The sequence below is a fragment of the Eretmochelys imbricata genome, chromosome 2 (assembly GCF_965152235.1).
Source record: "Eretmochelys imbricata isolate rEreImb1 chromosome 2, rEreImb1.hap1, whole genome shotgun sequence".
NCBI classification, from domain to species: domain Eukaryota; kingdom Metazoa; phylum Chordata; order Testudines; family Cheloniidae; genus Eretmochelys; species Eretmochelys imbricata.
Genome location: NC_135573.1, coordinates 193,329,894 through 193,357,790, shown reverse-complemented (window position 1 = coordinate 193,357,790; position 27,897 = coordinate 193,329,894). Strand labels below are relative to the sequence as shown.

General features: G+C 44.9%; 1 protein-coding gene across 3 annotated transcripts in view; it reads left to right on the top strand.

Moving 5' to 3' along the window:
* Positions 1–27,897, top strand: part of ANO10 (anoctamin 10) — a 286,449-nt gene that overhangs the window by 43,112 nt on the left and 215,440 nt on the right. For all 3 annotated transcript variants that reach the window (XM_077811221.1, XM_077811220.1, XM_077811222.1), the window contains 3 exons: positions 2,488–2,607; positions 5,160–5,729; positions 22,850–22,905. In XM_077811221.1, coding sequence (XP_077667347.1) covers positions 2,488–2,607; positions 5,160–5,729; positions 22,850–22,905 — 746 coding nt within the window. The remainder of the gene's footprint in view (positions 1–2,487; positions 2,608–5,159; positions 5,730–22,849; positions 22,906–27,897) is intronic.

The window sequence follows — 27,897 nt, the reverse complement described above, 5'->3', positions numbered from 1 at the left end:
TCCCAGCAGCCAGCCAGGAGCTCCTTTCCTTCTCTGGTTCCCAATCACACTGAGCTGTCCATGGTCCTGCTGCTCTTTCAGACAACCAGGAACTCAGGCTTATCTCCTCCAGCTCCAGGCAGCAACTGACTACTGCTCTGTTCTGCACCTCCTTTTATATGGCCCTGCTGGGCCCTGGTTGGCTGCTCTCTGCAGCCTCTCTCATTGGCTGCTTCTCTGCAACCAGTCTAGGCCACTTGGAGGACTTCTCATTACAACAGAGAATTCTCATTACAACAGAGACTCACCCTGCCTATGAGTAAAGACAAAATATTGTTTCATATAACAGAGAGTCAGAAAAGGCACTCTGTATCCTTTCACTGAGGAGATGTCTAGGGTAGCAGGGATGTTCTCAGAAAAAATTGGATCCTGGTTCTTATGAAGCCAGCCAGCTCTGCCACATACTGAACTCTGGGGGGAAACCTACTTTATTAAGTAGAAACGCAACTAGTAATAAGTGTAGACCCATGTTCAAGTTTTATGTTTTTGTTTTGTATTATAACCATTTGTTTCCACCACACTTTCTAGTTAGGTTTATTCAAGAAAGAATGGAGAGCTATGTTTGTTTTATTATAAGTGCTCACAAGTGCTGTGTGATTTTACAGGAGCAGTGATTTAAGGTAAAACTGCTTATTGGGGTACACTGGTCCTTTGGAGGCAGAGGATCAGGGATTTCTCTGAGTACCAGTGTCAGGGGTAGGATATCACAGAGGAGCAATTCAAAGAGATTCAGGGATGGGGGGTGCACGTATTGTTAACCTGCAAGGCAAAGATAGGGCTGCCATAGCCCAAAGGAGAATTCTTGCGTGGCTGAAAGGCTGCTGGTATCAGGGAGCTAACACCCAGCCACTACGGCATGTTTTGGTCTTGGGTGCCACAAGAACCATCACAAAGCACACTAGTGGGAAAGACAGCAGGTGCAGATTGAAATAGGTGCAGAGCATCTATTTACATTAATTAATTTACTCACCATTTATGAAAAAATACTCATGCTCTGTGGGTAGAAGATGACAACCTGTAATTTTCTGTTTCTGTTAGCAAATTGCAGACAATGTGAACTATATTAATTTTCCAAGGAATAGATGTTACATGTTGTTACTTTGGAAGGATTGTGTGATAAAGTATCTTATTTGATGTGGTTCACTTTAGATAATGATGTGTTTGGATTGTCTCCTTATGAAAGTATCAGAAAAAGTAATAGTTTTTACAGAGCCACTAGTATTACATTACTGAGAAAGGAAGTTTGGTTTCATTTGCAACTCTTAAAATCATCCTTGGTAGATCATTTTTCCTCTGACTCGAGAGCTCTTCTATTTCATGGGGGAAGGGAGCAATAAGAGAGTACTATTTTTAGGAAAGCTGGAACTAGACCATTGGCACATAAGTTGTTTTCTAAAGAAATGTACCATATCTTTAATATCTGTGGATCATTAGAGTTTGTTTTTATATTTCAATGTTAATGTCTACAGAATAGAAAGATTTGTGTCTTCTAATAGCTCAACAAATGTGTATAGAAGATTAGTTGTAAATGTCAGAGGTGAGACTGAGGGTATGTTTATACCACAGCGGCACAGCTGTGATGTTTCAGCTGTGATGCTGTAGTGCTATAGTTTAGGCACTTCCTCCATTGACAGAATGAGTTTTTCCATCAGTGTAGGTAATCCACCTCTCAGAGAGGCAGTAGCTAGGTCGATGGAAGAATTATTTGCCTTTTAATCCATTTTCCCAGGCTCATTCTCAAATTCCAACCCCCTGAGTACCTTATATTGATGTGCACATAACATAAATAGTACTTGCTTTCTATAATAAAAATTCAATACAAATTTATGATATCATAATATGGGATTTTTTTCTATAATGAAGAGAGCATTCGGATTTGGCTACTTTGCAATTTAAGAAGAAATTTCCCACAAGAAATGGAATAATATTAAAAAAGCAACAGCTATTTCTTTAGTTTGGTTTTATAGGCTTAATTTTTTAAAAAATATTAATAATTTTTGGTGCTCATGAAAATAACAATAAGTTCATCAGCTAGAGCCAGGCACAGTGGCAGGTGCTGTTAAAGCTTCCCCACCTGGGTATATGACTGCATTTCAGTTCTGACCTGCTACACCACCTGCTGTTCAAGACACAGAAACTACCAGCCTGTGGAGTAGTTTGTATGATGAGATGGATATCAAGTTTCTCTTGGAGATAACATTTAAGCCCAGGTCTTTGTTGGGGCGTTAACCAATTAGCCACTTCCTATATTCTATAATGTTATATTAATATATAAGAATTTTTAAATGCACATATTATGTGTATTATAAGGATTTAAATATCAAGTTAGTTGTTTTTTTCAAACATTTTTTAGGCTTGCTAGTTATAATGTAACCCAGTGCAAGCATGCTATCTGTACTATGACTTTACAAGAGCAATGTAAGCATAGCTTTCCCCATTTTCTTTCAGTGAGAAGATTGTTGACCAGTGGTATCCTGCTTCAGATTTTCCCACTTCATGATACAGAAGAATTGAAGAAACTCCGGTACACCTGGTATGGCCAGGTCAAAATTAGTTATCAACCTTTAGGTATGTTAGCACTTATTTCACTGAAAAAAATAAAATGTCTTGAAACCAGAAGTGGCTCCAGTGGTGGTGAGCTTTTGAGAAGCTAGCTGCCCTTTTTTAATCAAGAGAGCTGTCTCTGAGTACAGACTTCCGATCCTGCTGTCTCACTTTATCTAAACTATCTCCCTGAAACTTTTGGATGATTGGCAGTTGCCTGGTAGCAGGTTTAGAGAAGTTATAAAAGTCTGATTTGTTTTGGGTTAATGAACTTCCAAAGTCCATTTGCCAATGCTTTGGAGATTGAACCCTGCAACAGAAGGTCTTCTGGTTTGTATCCCTCTTTAACAACAACCCAACAACAACAAAAAAAACCTGGAAAATTAAATGTAGGAAAGAATACATTTAATGCAGTGTTAAAGTTTCACAGTTAAACACTCAAAAGTAAGGAAATGCCATAGTTAATTATAGTTCAGTTTGAGCAATAACAGTTCAACCATCTTTGAACATGGGGAGAATGTTGGGGGAAAAACATTTTCCTCATCGTAAAAAGGAATTCTTACAAGTGTATTTTTAACAGCTCTAGTGCCAATGTAGCTGAGGAGAGAAAGTTAAAATCTGTTTTTGATTGCTGTTCTGTTCTGATTTTTAAATCATGCCCATCACAATGGTATATGAGCACCCAGTTATGAATTAGCAGAGTTATGAGGGTTTGAAAATTGTATTTCAGGCATACATAGTACTTTCAATACATTTTTTTTTAGCATTTCTTACCAATCTTTTAAGTGATGGATGCATAATACTATTTATACATACATGGAAATGTAACTACGTATTGTACTGAGAAGGAGAAGAATGCTCTTTCAGTTGGATACTATAGTTATAAAGTGTGACTTGTATGAGGCAAAGCTTTGTCATGGACTTTGTTTTTCTGGCACACGCAGAATAGTACAAAATAGAAGATGCTACACTTTGATATAAGATTGTAGAAAAAATGTTTGATATTTGAGAAATTACATCCTATTGTAATAAATTATATGCTATTGTAATGTATACATGCAAATGCATGGGGTCATGGAAGATCGGATATCCATTCTTAAATTCAGCATTTTTATTGTACTTTTGAGTAGTTAACTGTGTGTAAGCTTAACGTTTAAGATCTTTCAGTAACTGAAGAAACTTCAATGATAGAAATTCTCATGATTGCTTCAGAACATTTAATCTCTCAGCTGAAGTAAAAAAAATCCACATAGTTAGAACAAGTCTTTGCCCAGGCTAAAGAACATCTTTTGGGCTGGGTGGTTCTCCATGATCTTTCCACATTAAGCTCAGTCCTTCATAGCTGCAGCAGGCCTCTGCTTAGGCTAAGCTTTTTCCAGTCTTTTGCAGGGCTGGAACAAATCTTTCCAGCTGGGCAGGCTTCTAGGGTAACCTCAGTCCAAGGCTAACAGGCTCTTTCAAAGCTGAGGCAAGCTTTGTAGATTCCAAGTCTTGCTCCTCACTAAACTCCAGCAAACTCTCCTCCCCCCCTCCCCCCCGTCGTATTAGACTCTGATCAGCAGTCACTCTGTGACAGACCACTCTGTCACAATGCCATTTCATAAAGACAATATTTTAATACATGTAAGCAGAGGCTCTGCAAAAATTCTGTTAGCCTTAATTTTGGCATTTCTTTACTTTTGAATGCCTAACTCTGCAATCTTAACTTTGCAATAACACAGTGTGTTTTGCAATCAGTAATTCTTTAATTGATATTAGCATTTTGTTTCTACTAGATATTTAATGCTATAGTTGTAGCTGCTAAAATAAGCTGTAGTTACAGCTTTCCTACTAATGTGTTTTTTTTTTCAAATATACCTTCTGGTAGTTTTGGAGGTGTGGTAAGAATTACAGAGAAGTAATGATACTTGTTTTCTCTGTTTAGGAAACTGAAATTTGGGCCATTGTCTTAATCTGAAACTTAATTTCATATTACACTGAGAACTATGTTGGGAATTATTTAACATAGTCATTATCTACACTACCGCGTGGGGTCGATATAAAATACGCAACTTCAGCTACATGAGTTGCATAGCTGAAGTGGACATACTTACTGCGGTGTCTTCACTGTGGTAAGTCGACAGCTGACGCTCTCCTGTTGATTCTGCTTGCGCTTCCCATTCTGGTGGAGTACTGGAGTCAACGAGAGAGCACTCAGCGGTCGATTTATCACGTCTATACTAGATGCAATAAATCGACCCCCAATGGATCGATCTCTGCCCACTAACCAGGCGGGTAGTGTAAACAAGGCCTCTGATAGTTTGGTGAAATGGATAAGTTGTTTACTTAGTGGTAATATCTGAAAGGAAATCTTGTCTTCAATGCAACCAGTATGACATAGGAACCTAATGTTCACTCCTTCTTTTAGTGTGCCAGTCAGGTAACTCTTTTGTGTCTTTAGAAGATAGTACAGTTCCTATTGAAGATTTTAGTACTTCTGTCGCAGAATATTTTAAAAGCTTTGTGTGCTTTGAAAAATACGTTCTTTTGGTGTTTTCCCCCTTGCCTTGGCTTAGTTTTTTTTTCTCTCTCCACAGATGAAATCCGTTGCTATTTTGGTGAAACGATTGCTCTGTATTTTGGCTTCTTGGAATACTTCACATTTGCTTTGGTTCCTATGGCTCTCATTGGGATTCCTTACTATGTGTTTGCATGGGAAGACTATGACAAGTATGTGATGTTTGCCTCATTCAATCTGCTTTGGTCTACCGTGATCCTTGAAGTTTGGAAGCGCTGCTGTGCTATTATGACTTACAGATGGGGGACACTGTTGATGAAGCGGCAGTTTGAGGAACCGAGGCCAGGATTTCATGGGGTTTTGGGAATCAATGCTGTCACTGGCAAGGAGGAGCCGGTATACTCAAGTATTAAAAGACAGATACGAATTTATCTGGTGTCTTTGCCATTTGTGTGCCTTTGCCTCTATTTTTCACTGTATGTCATGATGATTTACTTTGAGTTGGAGACTTGGGCTCTGGATTTTCATGAGGAGAATGAGTCGTCTTATAGCAACTTAATGCTATTTGTGCCCAGCATCATTTATGCTATTGTGATTGAAATGATGAACCGCGTCTACCGATATGCTGCAGAATTCCTAACATCATGGGGTAAGACTTGGCTTTTTTTCTTTCTACTTTTCTTTTGTGTGAGAAAGTAAGAAGCCCAAATAATTAAAATAAATGTATATAAACACATTTCCGAGCGAGGAAGGCATTTCCTAAACTTACTGCTGTGTACATAAAGAAAACTGTCTGGACAAATCCATGGTTTAGTTGCGCAGGAGCATCCACCCCACACTGGCAGAGAAGGGGTTAAAAGCAGCCTAGGGAGGCTGTAAAGGGAGCAGCCAATCAGGGCCCAGCAGGCCTATATAAAAAGAGCTGCAGGGCCAGAGGCGGTGAGGTGTTGCAGGAAGCCCAAGGGGGGCTAGCACCTTGGACAGGGTAGCTGCTAGCAGAGACCAGGGGAGCTAGGGAGAGAGCTTCTGGCTGGCTGCTGGGACTTGCAGGCTCGAGACCCTGAGAAGAGGGCAAAGAAAGTACTGGGGCCGTGGGAAAGTGGCCCAGGGAATTGAAGCAGCACCGGTGAGATGTTAAGGAGGGCTGCTAGCTACAGGGTTCCTGGGCTGGGATCACTTGCTGCTGGGAAGTGGCTGGACTGTTGGACAGCGATACCTTCCCCCCCGAAAAGAGGAAGCACAGACGATGACCTAGTCGAAGGGCTGAGTCAAGAAGAAGACGCTGCGGTTTGGGGAGCTGAGAGAGGAGCCATAGGCAGGAGCGGAGAACGAGTGTTGGTGTGCAGACCGTGGATGTGGGTGTTGGCCTTGAGCTTATCTCCAGCATGACCAGGAGGAGGCACCAGTCTGGTGATGGGGGCTGCACCCCATGACAAAGATATGTTATCAGGACTTCTTCTTTGAGTGCTTGATCATATATATAAATTTTCATTCCAGTCTTAGCGTGCATTTGCCCCACACACTCGAGATTAAAGACTTTTGGCCATAAGTGTCCATTGGATCCACTCATGTTCTCCGAGTTCCCTTGTGGTCCTGTACCAATGGTATAAAGGAAAGTGCAGGACCTGTTGCCACTTGGTTCCTTCTCACCACCTGTGTGGCTTCAGATGGACCTCCCAATGTCTGCACTGACTCTCCCTTTGTTAATGATTTTTGGAATCAATTATATATTAGTGTTTGTTGTTTGGTTGGTTAGTTGACCATTGGCACCTCCCCATTTTTTGATAAATTATAGTTAGTTTTTGGGAAATCTTGTTAGTTCTTCCTTCCCTTGTATATGTTCCCCACCAGACTTTCTCTGGTACTTTAGGAAGTCACATCGAAAGTCACTTGGATTCAAATACTACCCCTCTTGTGAGGCAACAGTTCCAGTTCTTGATGGGCACATGAGGTGTCATAGAATCATAGGACTGGAAGGGACTTTGAGAGATCTTCTAGTCCAGTCCCCTACTCTCATGGCAGGAGTAAGTATTATCTAGACCATCCATAATAGGTGTTTGTCTAACCTGCTCTTAAAAACCTACAGTGAAAGAGATTCCACAAACTCTCTACGCAATTTATTCCAGTACTTCACTACCCTGACAGGAAGTTTTCCCTAATGTTCAACCTAAACCTCCCTTGCTGAAATTTAAGCCCATTGATTCTTATCCTATCCTCAGAGGTTAACAAGAAATTTTTTTCTCCCTCCTCCTTGTAACAACTTTTTATGTACTTAAAAGCTGTTATCATGTCCCCCCTCAGTCTTCTCCTCTCCAGACTAAACAAGCCAATTTTTTCAGTCTTCTCTCATAGGTCATGTTTTCTAGACCTTTTGTTGCTCTCCTCTGGACTTTTCTCCATTTGTCCACATCTTTCCTGAAATGTGACACCCAGAACTGGACACTTGAGGCCATATCAGTGCAGAATAGAGTGGAAGAATTGCTTGTTTTGTCTTGCTTACAACACTGCTGGAAATACATCCAAGAATGATGTTTCCTTTTTTTGCAACAGTGTTACACTGTTGTCTCATTTGTAACTTGTGATCCACTATGACCCCCAGATCTTTCTGCAGTGTTCCTTCCAAGGAAGTCATTTCCAATCTTCTGTCTGTGCAATTGGTTGTTCCTTCCTAAGTCGAGTACTTTACATTTGTCTTTATTGAATTTCATCCTGTTTTCTTCAGACCAAACCATTTCTACAGTCTGTCTAGATCATTATGAATTTTAATCTTATCCTCCAAAGCACTTGTGACCCCTCCCAGCTTAGTATTGTCCTGAGACTTTATAAGTATACTCTCTCGGCCATTATCTAAATCATTGATGAAGATATTGAACAGAACTGGACCCAAGATCAATCCCTGCGGGACCCCACCCTTCTATCTTGACTGTGAACCACTGATAACTACTCTCTGGGAATGGTTTTCCAACCAATTATGCACTCACCTTATAGTCGCTCCATCTAGGTTGTATTTCCCTAGTTTGTTTATGAGAAGGTCATGCAAGACTGTCAAAAGCCTTACTAAAGTCAAGATATACCACATCTACCGCTTCCCCCTCTATCCACAAGCCTTGTTATCCTGTCAAAGAAAGCTATTGGGTAGGTAGGTTTGACATAATTTATTCTTAACAAATCCATGCTGTTACTTATCACCTTATGATCTTCTAGGTGTTCGCAAATTGATTGCTTAATTTTTTGCTCCATTATCTTTTCAGGCACTGAAGTTAAACTGGCTGGCCTGTAATTCCTCGTGTTGTCCTTATCCTCTTTTTATAGATTTGCACTATATTTGCCCTTTTTCAGTCCTTTGGAATTTCTCCCATGTTCCATAACTTTTTGAAGATAATCTCCAGTGGCTCAGATATCTCCTCTGTCAGCTTCTTGAATATTCTAGGATGTATTTCATTAGGCCCTGGCGACTTGAAGATATCTAAGTTGTTTAAATATTTTTTTAACTTGTTTCGTCCCTATTTTAGCCTCAGATCCGACCTCATTTTCACTAGTGTTCTTTATGTTAGATGTCCAATTACTACTAAACTTTTTGGTGAAAAGTGAAACAAGAAAGTCATTTAGCACTTCTGCCATTTTCACATTTTCTGTTATTGTTTTTCCCCTCTCTTTGAGTAATGGGCCTAACCTGTCCTTTGTCTTCTTCTTGCTTCTAATGTAGTTATAGAGTGTTTTCTTGTTACCCTTTATGTGTCTAGCTAGTTTAATCTTGTTTTGTGCCTTGGCCTTTGTAATTTTAGTCCTACATGCTTATGTTTTTTGTTTATATTCATCCTTTGTAATTTGACCTATTTTCCACTTTTTCTGGAGTCTTTTGAGTTTCAGATAATTGAAGATCTCCTGGTTAAGCTAGGGTCGTCTCTGGCCATACTTCCTATCTTTCCTACACAGTGGGATAGTTTTGCTCTTGTGCCCCTAATAATATCTCCTTAAAAACCAGGCAACTCTCTTGAATTGTTTTTCCTTTCCTCTTTTCTCTTGAACTTGCTTCCAATGGGATCTTACCTACCAACTCCCTGAGTTTGCTAAAGTCTGTCTTCTTGAAATCCATTATCTTTATTGTGCTGTTTTCACTCCTACCATTCCTTAGAATTATGAACTCTACCATTTCATGATCACTTTCACCAAAGCTGCTTTCCACTTTCAAATTCTCAACCAGTTACTCCCTATTTGTCAAAATCAAATCTAGAACAGCCTTTCTCCTAGTAGTTTTCTCCTTCTTCTGAAATAAAAAAATTGTCTCCAATACATTTCAAGAACCTGTTGGATAATCTGTGCCCTGCTGTGTTGTTTTCCCAACTGATATCTGGGTAACTGAAGTCCCCTATCAGCACCAAGTCCTGTGCTTTGGATGAATTTGTTTGTTGTTTAAAAAAAGCCTCATCCACCTCTTCTTCCTGGTTAGGCGGTCTATAGTAGACCCCTACCATGACATCACCCTTGTTTTTTACCCCTTTTATCCTTACACAGAGACTTTCAACAAGCCTATCTCCTATTTCCATCTCAACTTCAGTCCAAGTGTATACATCTTTTTTCCCTGCTTGTCCTTCCTGAGCAAGCTGTATCCTTCTGTACCAATATTCCAATCGTGTATAATCCCACCATGTCGCTGTGATGTCAACTATGTCATAGTTGTGTTTATTAACTAGTATTTCTAATTCTTCCTGCTTATTCCCCATACTTCTCACATTTGTATATGGAAATCTAAGATACTGATTTGATTTTCCCTCTGTTCTCTCTTGTCTCCCTTATCCCTGCTCATGACTCATAATGGCTCATGTTCCTCCCGGATTCTGACCCTCTCCCAGGTTTCCATGTTTTTGACTTACCTCTGGGCTTTTGTCTCCTGTCCTCATCTAACCTAGTTTAAAGCCCTCCTCACTAGGTTAGCCCATCTGTGTCCAAATATGCTCTTCCCCTTCCTCGATAGATAGACCCCATTTCTGCTCAGTGTCCTTCTTCCCGGAACAGCATCCTGTGGTCAAGTGTCTCTTTTGTTTGGGGGAATATCCTCAGTAAATGAACTGTGTGGAAATCCTTTTAGAAAAGAACTTAAAAAGTCAGGGAAGCCAAGCTTAAAATGTCTTTTTTTCACCATTCCATGCAGTCTGCCTCAGGCCTTGGTTCCTCTGATCTCCCTGGACAGCTGCCTGTGTTGTTGAGATGTGCTCCTGTCAGCTCAGTATCTGTTAGCTCCAGGACTCAATTGGTTAAGTGTTTTGACTTCTAGGGATACTAGTAAGGCTGTCCCTGCTCAGTCTGATGATGGAAAGGAGCATTGCTCTTCCTCTAAGAATAGAGGCAGATCTCCTCAAAACGCCTCTGTAAACCAGAGGTAAAAATTGCCCCTTGTGATCTAAGGAGACTCCACGACCTGAGCTAGATACCAGAGGAGCTTCTAGGGAGCGTGGTACTGCCCCCTGAGGGTACCTTTTCAATGTTCAGTACCAAAACTGCCAGCCACTGAATGTCTCTGGTATTGCATGTATTGGCACTGGTTGCGACCACTTCAATGGACCAGAGCATGTTTGTACCCACTCCGGCAACTGCTTTGGGCTATAGTTAATTTCAGAGGTTCACAGCCCCATCTACCTCTGTACCGATGAGATGTATGATAAAGGACCTCCAGATTATGGAGGAACCTGGGTACCCGTTGCAACAAGTAGGGTTCCTCATTCTACTGTTCTTTGAGTGCTTGCTCATGTCCATTCCACACTAGGGGTGTGTGCTTGCCACATGTACCGGTGCTGGAAGCTTTTCCCTCAGCAGTATCCATAAGGGTGTGGCTCTGGCACCCTCTGGAGTGGCGCCCGCATGGCGTGGTATAAGGGGCGCTGCCGGTTTCCCCCGCCCTCAGTTCCTTCTTGCCACCAGTGACGGCGCACGGAACATTCGCTGCTCTTACTAGCATTGCTTAGGCTTCGTTCAGACAAACTAGAGTTCTTGTAAAGTTAGTGTACGTAGTTAGTAGTTGAGTTAGTTAGCCCTTAGCAGTAGTTAGAGTTTTGTTAGTCCTGTTGAAGACTTAGCCGGGTGATGGGGCATGCTCCAGTCCCCAGGCTTTAAGCCCTGCAATTGCTGCAAACGGCCCCTACCCATGAGCGATCCGCATAGCACCTGTCTCAGGAGCCGTGGTGAAGGGTACATAAGTGATAAGTGTTGACTCTGCAAGTCCTTTAAACCTAGGACTAAGAAAGAGCATGAGATCAGACTCAAAGCGTTCCTGATGGAGTATGCGCTCACTCCGGCCCCGGAGCAAAGGTCTGACTTGGCATCCAACACTGAGGCATTGGTGTGTACTTACTGTTGATGAGCCGGCACTGATCCATGGCCAAGAAGTCAAAGAAGGCCGGTAGGGGACGGTCTCCTACTCCCTGTAAGGGGAAGGACAGGGCTAGAGGCAAGCTAAGACTCGCGCCAGGTGACTCATCTTCCCCATCGGGAAGTCGGTCCTCAGCTCATGTCGAGCGATGCAGCCCATCCCATTCCTTGCCTGGAAGCCCGGACACAGAAGCAGGCCTTCATCAGATTCAGGTGCTGTTGATGCCTGGAGTACTACAGGCTGCACAGGAGATCCTGACGCTCCTGATGCCGCTCACACCAGCCCTGGCGGTGCCCAGATGTTGGGGTAAGCCCTCTTTGGGATCTTTCCATCTGCTTTCGCCCCAACGGTACCGCTCCCCATCATGGGAGATGTCCCGCCACCATTCACCCAAAGCCATCAGGCCTCGGAGTTAGTGAGGTAGACGTATTGGTCACCAGACTTTGGTCACCAGCAGTGGGATTTGAGGCTGACCTCACCAGTTACTTTGCGCAGACCCATGGAGGCATGCACTCCCCGGCAGGAATGTCGGCATCAGCCCTTCACGTCATCAGAACGCTGTTACAGATCCTGGGAATGATCAGAGGACCAGAGCCGCGGGCCCTGCCGACGATCCCCGAGACAGGTGTCACCATATTTGGGGAGATCCCACCTGGCGCCCGGCCCACGATACCTCCAGGTCCCACTCCTTGTCCCGTTACTGATCTCAAAGCGTGAGGCATGGATTGCAGGTCTCCTGTTGCAGATCCTTCGAGCGCCACTGGTCACTGATGTCCCCGTGGAGGCGCAAATCTTGCTTGGACTGGTCCTCCTCTAGAGGTGACCGCAATTACCGCCTGGCACTGAGTCGCCGCTCCATTACATCCGAGTCACTGGGTAGCAATCGCTCCAGATATGGCTCCTGTACAGCACAAGATTCCACATTGTCAGGGCAGCCTCCCAGACCCTTGGTGCTGCCTGCTTTGTCGATACTGAAACCTGCTCCATGGCACCCCTGGAGGTTCACCCAGCCCTCCTAGCCTGCCTACTCGGTGTTGGGAGCCTCGGACAGGCTGGTGGCCTTGACGACCCAGCTCCCTCCGGTGCTTGAGGCACCAGGAGCTAAGACCCCACAAGTCCATGTGGACCAAGAGGAACAGCCTGTTGGACCACCAAAGGGGTGCTATGGAACCAACGGTAGCAGCCTCCTCCTTGTTGTCACTGGATGAGGCCATCATGGAGCCCCCTCACTTGGTTCCTCAGGATGACACTAAGGTGCAACAGGAGCTGTTGAAGAGGGTCACATCCAACCTTGGCCTGCAGGTGGAGGAGCAAGCGGATTCCCTATTTGACGTCCTCTGTTCCACAGCCCCTGCTAGGGTGGCCCTTCCTCTTCACGAAGGGATATTGAAGATATCCAGTGCCTCGTGGCAAACCCCCTCCTCTCTGCCCCCCATTTCTAAATGGGCAGAGCATAAGTACTTTGTCCCAACTAAGCAGTATGAATACTTTTACTACCATTCTGCCCCAAATTCCCTGGTGGTCAAGGCAGTTAAGTACAGAGGAGGCCAGGGGCAACCCGGAGCTACCCCCAAAAATAAAGACTCTAGGAGACTGGACTTGTTCTGACGGAAAATTTATTCCTCGTCTAGCTTACAGTTGAGTGTGGCCAACCACGAGGCTCTCCTTAGCTGCTACGACTTTAATATGTGGCAGACCGTGGCCAAGTTCAAGAATGCCCTCCTGGAAGGTTCAAGTAAAGAATTCTGGGCGATCTTTGATGAGGGCATGGCTGCTGCCTGGGTGGCCCTTCAAATGGCATCTGATGTGGCAGACTTTGCCGCCCACACGATGGCATCTGCCATCTCCATGCAGCGAGCATCCTGTCTGCTCCTCTCTGGGTTGTCCTCCGAAGCTCAGCAGTCTATTTAGGACCTCCCCTTCAATGGCCAGGCCCTGTTTACGGAGCAGACGGACAACAAATTACATGGGCTGAAGGACTCCCGAACCACCCTAAAACCCTGGGGCCTACGTTCCGGGCCCGGCATGTAAGCAGTTCAAACCACAACTTCCTCAGGGGCAAGGGAGCCATCCCCGGCAGGACCTGCCACACAAAAAGCCCAAGGGCTATAGATGGTGCACGAGCCACCTGTCCCCACTCTCTGCCCAGTTGGGCTTAACCTGCTCCAAGCAAGGAGCTAAAAAGTCCTTTTTGAGGGTACGCCCAAGGGCGACCTACCAGTCTATTTCCTGGATCCAGTTTTTCCCAACCACCTTTCCTCCTGGCACGGTCGGCGATAACTTTGGACTGCTGGGTCCTCAGTACGGTGGCGCACGGCTACACCCTCCGATTTATTTCCACCCCACCCTCCCCGTCCCTATTCAGGGGCCCTTCTCACAAGAATCTTCTCGAGCAGGAGGTTCAGGAGCTCTTACAGCTGGGGGCAATGAAGGAGGTCCTGCCTCCTTACAGGAACAAGGGTTTCTATTCCTGGAGTTTTTTTGATCCCAAAGGCCAAGGGTGGTTTGCGTCCCATCTTGGACCTGCAAAACCTCAACAGATACCTAAAAAAGCTGAAGTTTTGTATGGTCTTCCTGGCGTCCATTATCCCCTCCCTGGATCTGGGAGACTGGTATGCTGCCCTCAACCTGGAAGACGCATGCTTTCATGTAGTGATCTTCCCCCGGACACAGATGCTTTCTCCATTTTACAGTTGGTTCGGCCCACCGTCAGTTTGCGGTCCTTCCGTTTGGCCTGGCTACAGCACCAAGGGTGTTTACTAAGTGCATGGCAGTAGTCGTGGACTACCTCAGGCATGGGGATATCCGGATTTACCTGTACCTCAACGACTGGCAGGTCAAAGGCAACTCCAAGGCTCAGGTCCAATGTGACATCACCGTACTACAAGCCATGTGCTGCTCCTTGGGACTACTGGTCAACCACAAAAAGTCCACGTTAGTTCCCGTTCAAAGGATAGAATTCATCAAGGTCATGCTCAACTCGACCCAGGTGAGAGCGTTCCTGTCTTTAGACAGGTTTCAGGCCCTGATGGACCTCATCGCGGAAGTTTCCTCGTTTCCCCTGACAACAGCCAGGGTGCCTGCACCTGCTAGGCCATATGGCAGCTTGCACATATGTCATCCGCCATGCCAGGCTCCGCGTGCAGCCCCTGCAGCAATGGCTGGCGTCGATCTATTCCCAATCTAGGGAATAGGTCTCTGCAGCCCATCGCTTCCCGCAGTACCCATTGGCTGGGAACGGCGAACCGCGGCCCCCTGTGGGCGGCAGTGCCTGTGGATGGTCAATGTCAGCAAAATGTCTCGTGGTCCGCAATCAGATTACCCTGATAGGCCGCAGGTTGCCCACCACTGCCCTAGCAGATCACTTCAGCAGGGACTTCTCCTCTCACCACGAGTGGTTGCTCCACCCAGAGGTGGCTTGCATGATCTTCCAGAGGTGGGGAACTCCCCAAGCTGATCTGTTTGCCACCGGGCAAAACAGAAAGTGCCATCAGTTTTCCTCCCGGCAGAGCCTGAGCATTCTCCAATGCCTTCCTCCTGTCGTGGGCCGAGGGTCTGATGTACACATTCTCTCTGATCCCTCTGGTCAGCCGGGTCCTAGTAAAGATCAAGAGGGACAAAGGCACAAGTTATCATGATCACCCGTCCGTGGCTTCTCCAGCACTGGTTCGGCATGCTCATGAATATGGCAGTGGCCCTTCCCTTCCCTACTGTCTGGACCTGCTGTCACAGGATCACGGTCGGCTCCTATATCCCAACCTCAAGTCTCTACACCTCTCGGCGGGGATGCTCTATGGTTGAACCCGGAGAAGCGTACGTGGTCGGAGGAGGTCCAGCAGGTCCTCCTGGGAAGTAGGAAGCCATCCACGAGACTAACTTACCTGGCCGAGTGGACGAGGTTTTCCTGCTGGGCGTCGGAGCGCAGCATTTCTCCCTCGCGTTCTTCAGTGCAGTCCATCTTGGGCTACTTACTGCAGCTCAGAAACCAGGGTCTGGCACATCCTTCCATCAGAGTGCACCTTGCGGCCATCTCTGCGTTCCACCAGGCCAATCCAAGGTCAGACAGTCTTTTCTCATGACATGACTGTCAGGTTTCTGAGGAGCCTTGAGAGGCTTTACCCGCAGGTACGGGCCCCTGACCCGCAGTGGGACCTTAACCTGGTCCTTTCCAGGTTCATCAGCCTGCCTTTTGAGCCTCTGGGCTCCCACTCCCTTTCTTTCTTGTCCTGGAAGTTTGCTTTCCTGGTGGTGGTGATGTCAGCGAGACGAGTCTCAGAGATTAAGGCCTTGATCTTGGAACTGCCTTACACAGTGTTTTATAAGGACAAGGTCCAGCTGCAGCCCCACCCAGCCTTGCTGCTGAAGGTGGTATCTTCCTTCCTCATGAGCCAGGACGTATTCCTGCCACTCTTCTGTCTCAAGTCACACAAGACTGCTGAGGAGAGGTGTCTGCACGTGCTGGATGTCCGGAGGGCCTTGGCTTTTTACTTTGGAGCATACCAAGCCTTTCCATAAATCGACCCAGCTCCTCATCGCTATGGCGGATAGGATGAAGGGCCTTCCAGTTTCTTCGCAGAGGATTTCCAACTTGATCACTTCTCGCATTAAGACCTGTTACAAGCTAGCAAAGGTCCCGCTGCCACCAATCATTAGGGCCCATTCGACTAGAGTGCAGGTGTCTTCGGCGGCCTTTCTGGCGCACATCCAGGTCCAGGACATTTGTAGAGCTGCAATGTGGTCCTCGGTCTACATGTTCATGTCTCATTATGCCATTACTCAGCAGGCCAGAGACAACACTGGGTTCGGCAAAGCAGTATTACAATCTGTGCAGCCGTGAACTCTTACCCACCTCCACGGGAACTGCTGGGAGCCACCTAATGTGGAGTGGACCAGAGCAAGCACTTGAAGAAAAGACAGTTACTGTTCCGTAACTGGTGTTCTTTGAGATGAGTTGCTCGTGTCCATTCCACGATCCACCCTCCTTCCCCATTGTTGGAGTTTCTGGCAAGAAGGAACTGAGGGCGGGGGGAGCCAGCGACACCCCTTATACCATGCCATGTGGGTGCCACTCCCCGAGGGCACCCAGAGCCGCTCCCGTATGGATACTGCTGAGGGAAAAACTTCCGGCACTGGTGCATGTGGTGAGCGCACGCATCTAATGTGGAATGGACATGAGCAGCACATCTCAAAGAACACCAGTTACAGAACAGGTAACAGTCTTTTATATTGCCCCACTGCCTAGCAGTACCCTATATTGTCTCTGGTACTGAATGCATCTGCAGTGCCTCTTCCAGAATTGAAATTATTTTATTCCTCTTCTGACTCCCACTAAACTGGGGAGGGATCTACCACCTACTCCTCTTGGGCCCCTTTTTCCTAGTTCTGTGGGTCAGACAGAGAGAACTGTGGTTTCCCACAGACGTAAGCACCGTAGGAGATATGAGGGTAGCCATATGTCTTGGTTTCCTTATCTTTGGGCACTATTCTGTTTTCTCATAATGTTCCTACATGGTCATGTTGGAGATCCTGGGGTCCTTATTGGGATCATACCTCACATGCACCTTCTCAAAAGAGAGCTACATAGGAGGTATGTCTGCATGACAGCTGGGAGGTGTAATTCCCAGCTTGGTGGACATACATATGCTAGCTGTGCTTGAGCTAAGCTACTAAGAGTAGGAATGTGGCGGTGGCGACTTGAGGTAGCCACCTGATTACATACCTTGTATCTTGGATGAGATTGTACTCAGGCGGGTAGCTTGAGCCACCGGCTGTGTCACCACAGCCACACTGCTATTTTTAGCGCATTAGGTCAAGCAGAGCTCGCACTTATACGTCTACTTGAGCTGAGAGTTACACCTCCCAGCTTCAATGTAGACTTAGACAGAGACAGAGAACAATGCAGCCTCAGTCATGTCCTCAAGATGTACTCAGCATATGGAGGCACCATCTGAGGAAGAACATAATTCAGGAATCAGTGCACATCTCCTCATCTCCAGATGAACCTGTAATCCATTCTGCACTGTCTTATCTAGATGATTATAAAAACTTCCAGGATTCAATGAGGAGAATGGCTGAATTGCTCCAGATTCTGCTTGAGGAGGTATAGAGGCCCCTCGTAAGCTGCTGAATATTTTGCGCAGGTGCTTGCTGCGAAGAGTTGCTCTTCCAATTAATAAAGTTCTATTGGAACCTGCCAAGAATATCTGGCAGACACCAGAGAAGGTGGCAAATGAGATATTATGTATCCTCTTGGAGAGTGGAATATCTTTATTCTCATCTGGTTCTGGGCTCTCTATTTGTGGCTGCTGCAAATAAGAAAAATAGCACCTATCTAAAATGACCCCAGCTGAAAAGGAATGAAGTGTTTCAAGCTGTTTGGTCATAAGAATTATTGTCTGTGAGATTGTATTTTGAAATTCCAAACTGTCAAGTCATGCTTGCTTTGTGATTTCCTTAATTATAATTAAGTTTTCAGCCTTTATTAAAAAAATTTACCACAGGCGCATAGAGAGCAGTTCAGGTCCCTAATTACTGAAGTGCAGTTGGTGGCAAGAACATCCCTGCAGGTGGCACTGGGTGCTGCATATATCCCCTTATGATGGCAACATCAGTGGTAATGAGGTGCTCTACTTGGCTCTAAAGTTCTGGGATCTTGAGAGAAGTACACTCTGCCGTGGAGGATCTTCTGTTTGAGGGATGGAATTAATTTGGTGCAGAAAATGTTGCCCTTCATTCCTTGAAGGATTCCCATATCACGTGGTCTCTGGGAGTGTACATGCCAGCAAACAAAGAAAACACAGAACCCACACTTAGTCAAGGTAGAGAAGTACTTCATGCACTTTCAACTTTGAAAGACCTGCAGAACTGCCTAGAAATTAATAACTCCAAAAGAGAAAGTCCTTCTTAGCACCTATCGTGGCCTCTCAGTCAGCATCTTCTAGCAAACAGTCCTTTTGATGGGATCATCAAGAGGTGGATACTGACTGTTTACTTGGTGAGAAGGTACAGAATTCCATCCAAATTATTCTTCAGTTATTCATGTTGCTTGGCCTAGAGGTCAACTGAGAAAAGTCTGTTTTGTTATCAATCCAGTGGATAGATTTATAGGGGTCATTCTAAACTTCAGGATGACTAGAACATAGTTTCTTTAGGACAGGTTTGAGACTGCTCATCTCCCAGCTTCAGACAAAACCTTGAACAACAATATGAACTGGTCCCATCTGCTGGGTCATATGGCATCCTGAACTTTTGTTATGCCAGAAGGCACTTATGCTGCATGCAAGGCTGGCTGAAATCTCTACATTCTGAGCAAGGATAACTTAGATATGCCTCTGATGGTTTCAGAGGATGTTGTTCCCTCCTGCCTGAGTTGGTGGAAAGACCATCACCAAGGCATCCAGGGGAGCAACTTTCTCTCCACCCCTTCCAACCAAGATGATAGTGATGAATGCTTTACTATTGGCTTTGATCACCTACAGGTACAGGGCAAATGGACTCCTAAGGGGAGACACTTGCATACAATGTTCTGTAACTCAGAGCAGTTCGCAAAGTCTTACCTCTAGTACAAGAACACTCCATTCACCTAATGAAAGACCAGACAACTGCCATGTTTTACATAAGCAGACTGGGGGAAGGGAAGGTTGGTCATCTCCTTTGTGCAGGGACATGGTTTAGTTATGGAATTGGTGCATCCAACATCTGATAATGCTCAGAGCAGTTCACCTTCCAGGTCTGCATATCACTCTGCAGACAGTCTGAGTAGGTGAACATGATGTCAGTGATTCAGTTGATCTTCAGGAAATGGGGTCATCCATCAGTAGACTTTTATTTGTGATGTATGTGAACAAGAAATGTCACACTTTCTGTTCCAGAGTGGGACAGAATCCAGGATCCCTATTGGATATGTTCCTCATTCCTTGGTCTTGTGCACTGTTTTATGCTTATTCACTGATTCTTTTGCTCTTGAGTATACCCGGAGAGATCAGAAAAAATGCAGCCAGAGTTGTTCTGATGTCTCTCACCTGGCCGAGGCAATTCTGGTATTTGGATCTGATGTGCTTGTTGAGCTGTCCTCCGATACTTCTTCCACTATCCTCAGACCTGCGTCCCAGAATGAAGAAGTCACCGAACAGGTTGATTTCTGAATGGATGTCAGAGATAGAGAGGTTATGTTCAGTTGCTATACAGAGCATTCTAAATAGCAGCAGAAAAACTTCACCAGAAAAAAATCTGCTAAGTGGAGAACATTTTTGACTTGGTATGAATACCATGAACTTCAGTCTCTTGAGATGCCAATCCTAGCACTTTTGTCTATTTGCATTAAAGAATTTTGAGAGTTTCAATTAGTTCTGCCAGGGTGCACTTCACAGTTATTAGCACTTATCACCAACCTTTATGAGGTATAACATCTTTTCTTATCCCACTATGTCCAGATTCCTTAGTGGTTAGTTGAAAATGTTTCTGTCTTTAAGGGAACCAACCCTCACTTCTTTTGGCAGGTCTCATGGATCCCCCATTTGAGCCCATGGCATCGTGTTCTTTCTTTCTTATCTCTCTGAAAACCTCCTTTCTTGTGGGAATCACATCAGCTAGGAGGGTGGGAATCATGGGGCTCTTATGGAGACATTCTGTCTACTATTTTCCATTTTGACAAGGTATTTCTTTAGCCACCCCCACAAATTTCTATCAAAAGTAGTGTCAGATTTCTATTTAAATGATGTCCTACATTTTACCTACATTGTTTTCTCCTCAAGCCCTATTTTAATGATCTAAGCTATGTACCCTTGATGTGCATAGGACTGTAGCCTTTTACTATTAGCAAATGAAACCTTTTTGCTATTGCTTAGGTTATTCTTGTCCTTTGCCGGGAGGTTGAAAGACTACCCCATTTGTACTCAAACATTACCTAAGTGGGTTTCAGGGCATATTAGATTCTGTTATGAGCTAGTCCAATTAGATCCACCAAACAATACTAAAGCTCATTCCACTAGGGCGCAGGCAACCTCAGCTGTTTTTTTCTGAGAATCATGCCCATAATTGACATCAATAAAGTTGCCACCTGGCGATATACTTTTTCACTAGACATTATGCTTTAATAGAAGCATCCAGAGCAGAGACTTCCTTTGTCAGAGCTGTTTTACAGTACAGAAGAAATGTTGAGCATCCACCACCTTATTTAGGTCACTGCTTGGGAGTCACCAAGAGTGGAATATATACATATGTATGGACAAACAGTTGAAGAAAAAGTTTAGGAAATTAATATATGCTTTTTTGTTTTACTATACAATTGGTAAAAGTCTACTTCAGAAAAATCTCTTAAATACTTATACATGCACTGTATGCTTATTTCACTGAACAAGAAAAGTTACCTATACAGCAGCCAAAGTTCTGGGAAAGTTGAGATGTTGTCATGTATATGTCTGTGTATATATATATATATATCACACACACACCACTCCTGGTGCATGAGCACCCTTCGCCCTCAAGATCAGTCATTTGTACAGTCTGCGCGTGCACTCCAAGTGCCCTCATGCTCCTGTTCCAAGAGTATAAATGGTGGCGCAGGGCCAACCACAACTCAGTTATTTTTCCACCACAGAATCCAGCTGTACAATAGGACTCTGAAGCAGAGGGGAAGAAGGGTGGGTCGTGGAACACATATATATGGACTACATCTCGAATGACACCATCAATAAAAAAAATTCTTAAGTAACTTTTTCTTCAAGTGTTTGTCTATACATATGTATATATTCCACTCTTGGTGACTCCCAAGTAGTGCCTAAATAAGGTGGTGGGTGCTCAACAGAATCTTACACAGGGCTATTTGGTCCAGACCAAGATTCCACTTGTCTATCAGGAGATTCTCTAGTGGGCTGCCTCCCAGAATGCTGCTGATTTGTTAGAAATGTCAGATGCCAAGAAATGTTTAGTGTCCTGCTCTAGAGCCTTCAAGGGATTGGAAGTTACGGAAATCTTTAAAGGAGTCAAAATATTATAGCAGCAGTGCTAGAGAAGGAAAAGAATTCTAGTAGATTACTATGGTTTGGTGGAAGGGTTGCACCGAGAACAGAGAAAACTGAATGATTTTTTGAGAGGGCTTACACTGAATTAAGGGTGATTTAGAGAGCCTGAGAAGAGGGGTATTGTAGAGGATGAAGTTTGTGTTTAGGTGATTATTTTAATAAATAGACCTGATGTTCTGTAATCAATACTGCTATTAAGTAAAATGTTTTGTATTTTGTTTTTCTGACCCTTCTCTTCATGCTCCAGAATTAAGTAATGTTTACACTATATTTATGCAGATTTAATTAAACACATGCAAGACTGCATGTTCTGGGCATCAGGGACCCTTGCAATCAGTTAAAAGTACAAAAATAAATACAGAACCAAAATAGCAACACATTTGCCCCACATACATAATCACTAGGCATCAAAAATATTACAAACCAAATAAAATCTCCCCATTCCTCAAAGGAGCTCTTTCCTTAGCCATCTGAGCCCTCACAAAATGCCTGCCCAAAAGAATAAAAATATTAGAGTTGTGACCTTTCTGTAGAGAATATCCATTTTATTGCCCTTACTAAAAACCACAATTGAGCCTGCATAATTAAAAAAACAAAAATGATAGCTTCAGATTTAGAAAAAACCTTCAGATGATTCATGCATAGCCACTCTTTAATTTTAAAGTGAATTTCTACTCTGAAAAGTGAGTATGTACAAATACATCACCTTATTCAATTATTGCTTAGGCTGGGACAATGAGCATAAAGGGAAGGGGCTTGTAAAATGGTTTAAAAAAAACAAAGCAAAAAGCATCCAGAGAGTTTAGGCCTATTGTAATTCTGAAGCCTGAATCTTTAAAGGTCCTAATTCTGTAGAGACTGTGTATATACAGAACTTCATGCATCATAAGAAGTGACATTTGAGATCTAACAGTCAAATCCAAAGCCCTGTGGAAGTCGACGAGGGTCTTTTCATTGACTTCTATGGGCATCAGATTAGTTCCCAGTCATTAGAGTCCATTCCTGCTTCACATTGCATTTCAGTTAGTTTTGTATTTGATTTCAATGGGAGCAGGATCAGAGCCTCAATCATGCTTAACACTTAGTGCAATTTTCCTCCTATTTTTCTATTATAAAATAGTTCTCATAAAAGAGAGAGAGATTCAGAAGTATTTTTGTAATAGGAAAAAATACTAATATGCTTGTTATGCATCAGGATACTTGAAGATGGGCTAAACACTGAGGTGGGTATGACACAGCCCGAACTTTTCACCACAGGCTCTTGCTTAAATATTTCTCTAACTAGAGGAAAAATGCTTGTTTGTCTTTATTACACAGTTGTGTCTAATATGTGTTCTTTGCTTTGTATTGTATCTCAATTGATTGTTTTTAATATTTTAGAGAATCATAGACTGGAATCATCACATCAGAATCATCTAATTCTGAAGGTCTTAGTGGTAGGTATGTTTAGTGTAATATTTTATTTAAGGAGGCAATATATAATGTGTTAGATGCTTGTTTCCACAATGGTCAGCTTTCAATTTTCCCATACTGAATTTCTTCCTTTCAAGATTCTAGATGTGTGGATTTTTCTTTTTTCTTTAGATGATCCTTGCTGCATCTGGAAACTATTGCTTTCATTCTTTAAAAGATAAGTTCAGATTTATGTATCAAGAAGCTCTTGTTTTCACTGATTCATTCATCCAAGAATACTACCAAATGCTTGATGTAGAGGCTGATTGTGTAAACACTTTTCAAATACATTAATGTACTTGCACAAGCAGTCATAGGAGTGTAGTTATTCATGAGCATAAGGACACATCTACACTGTCAAAGTTACAGCGCTGCTCAGAGAGCGCTGAAGGGAAACTGCTGTTGTGTGTTCTCACTGTTAGCTGCCTGCACAATAGCGTGTTCACACTTGCGGTGGTATTCGGAGTGGTGCACTCTGAGCAGCTATCCTGCAGAGCACCTCTTTCTCTTCTGCCGCTGAGACTTGTGGGAAGGCGGAGGGAGTTGTGGGGCATCCTGGGTCCTGTCCCAATGACCCATGATACATTGCTTCGCATCCCAGAAATCCCTGTGCTTCCGTCTGCATTTGGCACCGTCTTTCAACAGTTTGTGTACTATGTGCACGGCCTCTTCGGGTTGCAGGAATAGATCCCAAACTGTTGACCAGTATGCTACTCTCTCTGAGTAACACGTCATGAGTGGCAGTGGAGTTATTCCTTAAACTACAAAGGCAAGAGGAGTGCGACATTGATCTCGCCATGCGTAGTAGCTGCGACTCAAAATTGCTTGTTGCATTCACAGAAGTGCTGACCACAGTGGAACGCTGCTTTTGGGCTCGGGAAACAAGCACTGAGTGGTGGGATCACATCGTCATGCACATCTGGGATGACGAGCAGTGTCTGCAGGACTTTCAGATGAGGAAAGCCACATTCATGGGACTGTGTGATGAGCTCACCCAAGCCCTGCAGCGCAAGGACACGAGAATGAGAGCTGCCCTGTCATTGGAGAAGCGTGTGGCGATTGCACTGTGGAAGCTGGCTACTCCAGAGTGCCACTGATCAGTCGCTAATGAGTTTGGAGTGGGAAAGTCAACCATTGGACTTGTTTTGATGGAAGTTTGCAGGGCCATTAATCACATCCTGCTCCAAAAGACCGTGACTCTGGGCATTGTGCGTGACATTGTGGATGGCTTTGCACAAATGGCTTTGCTTCCCTAACTGTGGAGGGGCGATAGATGGCATGCATATTCCAATTCTGGCACCAGACCACTTAGCCACCGAGTACATTAATCGCAAAGGGTATTTCTCAATGGTTCTCCAGGTGCTTGTGGTTCACTGTGGGCGTTTCATAGACATTAACGCGGGCTGGTCTGGAAACGTGCATGATGCATGCATCTTTCGGAACACTGGCCTGTTCAGGAAGCTGCAAGCAGGGGCTTTGTTCCCGGACCAGAAAATCACTGTAGGGGAAGTCGAAATGCCCATTGTGATCCTGGGAGACCCTGCCTACCCCTTAATGCTGTGGCTTATGAAGCCATACATGGAGCAACTTGACAGCAGCAAGGAACGGTTCAACAACAGGCTGAGCAAATGGAGAATGACTGTCGAGTGTGCTTTCGGCCGTTTAAAAGCCCACTGGCGCTACCTCTATGGGAAGCTGATGACAGGATTCGTATGCTTATAGGTGCGTGCTGTATGCTCCATAATATTTGTGAAAGGAAGGGTGAAAGCTTCATTCAGGGCTGCACTGCAGAGGCTCAGTGCCTGGAGGCTGAGTTTGAACAGCCAGAGATCAGGGCTATTAGAGGTGCACAGCACAGGGCCATAAGGATTAGGCATGCCTTGAAGCAGCAATTTTAAGCTAAAAGCCTCTAATATTTGTTGCTATGCTTGGGATTGCAGCGCTTGCAATGCTAGGAGGTGATTGGTGCACGTTATGCAATAAGGGGGTTTAACATAATTGTATGTTGCTTTGCAGTGCTCTTTTTGCTTTCAATTGATAAAATAAAGATTGCTTTCAAACCAACACAATTCTTTTATTCAAAGACAACATCTGGAGGAGAGAGTCAAACAAACAAACAAAAAAAACCATCAGCGGGGTGGAAGGAGGGAATGTGCGAGGGGGAGGTCCCAGGAGGAGGAGGGGTCCTGGGACAGCTAAAGATTTGTGTAAGTCCAGGGATCATATCCAACCTTCTCATTTGGATGCAGCGGGTACTATACTTTAGTAGGGCCAAACTGCAGAGAGATGGTGTTAAGTGCAGTGGGTAGTGGGAGTCTGCAGTGCTGGACTGTGAGGTGGGAGGAGTGGAATGCTGCAGGTGTAGACTGGAGCCAGGAGTTTGATAAAAGTGTGTTGGTGGTGTCTGGCGGGCGCACAGGAAAGAGTTTTGTGACAGCGGCTGCAGGGGAGGGCAGGCGCGGAGCTCCTCCTTTTGAAGAGCTAGTATCGCCTGAAGCGTGTCTGTTTAGTGCTCCATAACCTTTAAGAGTTGCTCCGTGGCTTCATTCTGGCTTGCCGTGTTCTCCTTTCAGTCCCTCTTCTCGCTGTCCTGCTACTCCTTCAATTCCTGTTTCTTGGTGGCGGAGTGCATCATAATATCACGCAGAAAGTCCTCCTTAGTTCTTCTTGGCTGCTTTCTAATTCTGCGCAGCTATTCAGCTGCCGATAACAAAGAGGGAGGCTGGGCTCCCAAGGTCATCTCTGTGAAGTTTAAACACAATATTTTACAGAAGCAGTATTGTTTGCAACACAGACAACACTGATTCAGTGATTTACCCTGCCCTTGCAGCTACTTACCATTTTGGGGGTCTTGTGGCTCATGTGTGCTTGCCTAGGATCAGCCAGTACTCTCACACCTCTCACTAACTGGCTGACCATAGGCAAGCACACATGAGCCACAAGACCCCCAAAATGGTGAGTAGCTGCAGGGGCAGTATAAATCACTCTTCCTGGACCCTGCTGTACACTGGGCATGTGGGTCTTGGGGAGAGCCAGCACTGTAGGGGAGGCCTGATGATCATTCCTGTTCCCACACTTTCCACAGGATGTGATCATTATGGAAGATACCTCGCTGCTGAGGGTGAGCAGGGAATCAAGGGAGGGTCTTCTCCAAGCCTGCAGCTTCCACCGTGGTCCCTATGAGGCTCACCTCCCCCTCCCCCCCCCCCCGCGTGACGGCACAGTGGCAAGAGAAAGTTACCATTAATGGGGCAAGAAACAAAGCAGCTCTGCTGAAGAACCTGCGGCAGCAGATTGCCCAGTATCTCCAAGAGAGTTTCCTGGAGATCTCTGAAGGAGATTCCAGTAAAGTGAGGGAGCAATCAACAGCCTGTTTGACCACTTGTACTAGGCATGCGGTGGGAGACAAGCCTGCTTTCTGCAACCTTCCTGCCCCCAACAACTCGCTTCAGCGATTCCCAAAATCAGATACACTTACCAGGGGCCTCCTCTCCTGTTTGCACTTAGCCAACCTCCGACAGCTGTGACTGGCTAGCCTCCTCTGGGGTAGACAAGTGCTTTTGGCTGCATGCATCTCTGGCCTCCAAGTCATCCTCTGCCTCTGGATCCCCCCCCCCCCCGCACATCCTCGTCCAAGATTTCCTCCTCCTGGCTCGGTCTTCTCTCGACTGGAACGTGAGCCATGGAAGTATCCACAGTGACCTCCTCAGTGGAGGTGGGGTCGCCACCGAGTATCGCGTCCAGCTCTTTGTAGAACTAGCAGCTTGTGGGTGCAGCACCGGAGCGGGGGTTTGCCTCCCGCGCCTTGTGGTAGCCATTCCACAGCTCCTTCATTTTTACCTTGCACTGCAGTGTGTCCTGGTCATGGCACCTTTCTATCATGCATCGTGAAATCTGTCTGTAGGTGTCATAAATATAAAGGGAAGGGTAAACCCCTTTAAAATCCCTCCTGGCCAGAGGAAAAATCCTCTCACCTGTAAAGGATTAAGAAGCTAAAGGTAACCTCACTGGCACCTGACCAAAATGACCAATGAGGAGACAAGATACTTTCAAAAGCTGGGAGGAGGGAGAAAAACAAAGGGTCTGTGTCTGTCTGTATGCTGCTTTTGCCGGGGACAGAACAGGAATGGAGTCTTAGAACTTTTAGTAAGTAATCTAGCTAGGTATGTGTTAGATTATGATTTCTTTAAATGGCTGAGAAAAGAGCTGTGCTGAATAGAATGACTATTCCTGTCTGTGTGTCTTTTATGTAACTTAAGGTTTTGCTTAGAGGGATTCTCAATGTTTTGAATCTAATTACCCTGTAAGGTATCTACCATCCTGATTTTACAGAGGTGATTCCTTTACTTCTATTAAAAGTCCTCTTGTAAGAAAACTGAATGCTTTTTCATTGTTCTCAGATCCAAGGGTTTGGGTCTGTGGTCACCTATGCAAATTGGTGAGGATTTTTACCAAACCTTCCCCAGGAAATGGGGTGCAAGGGTTGGGAGGATTTTGGGGGGAAAGATGTGTCCAAACTACGTTTCCCAGTAAACCCAGATAAAGTTTGGTGTTGGCAGTGGAAATCCAAGGGCAAAGGGTAAAATTAATTTGTACCTTGGGGAAGTTTTAACCTAAGCTGGTAAAAGTAAGCTTAGGAGGTTTTCATGCAGGTCCCCACATCTGTACCCTAGAGTTCAGAGTGGGGAAGGAACCTTGACAGTAGGTATAATAATTCCTACATCTGGAGCGCAGCTGGGACTGGACAGCCTCCTCTCCCCAAATGCTGATGAGGTCCAGCAGCTTGGCATTGCTCCAAGCAGGGGATTGCCTGGTGAATGGAGCAGGCATGGCCACCTGGAAAGATGCACTGAGACAACTGCAAGTCACTGAGCAAACAGGATGGGGACTTTCAAATTTTCAAAGGAATTTACGGGGTGGGGATGATGGTTGGTCACCTGAGGGCAGGGCAGTAAAGTTGAAACCGATGACCAGAG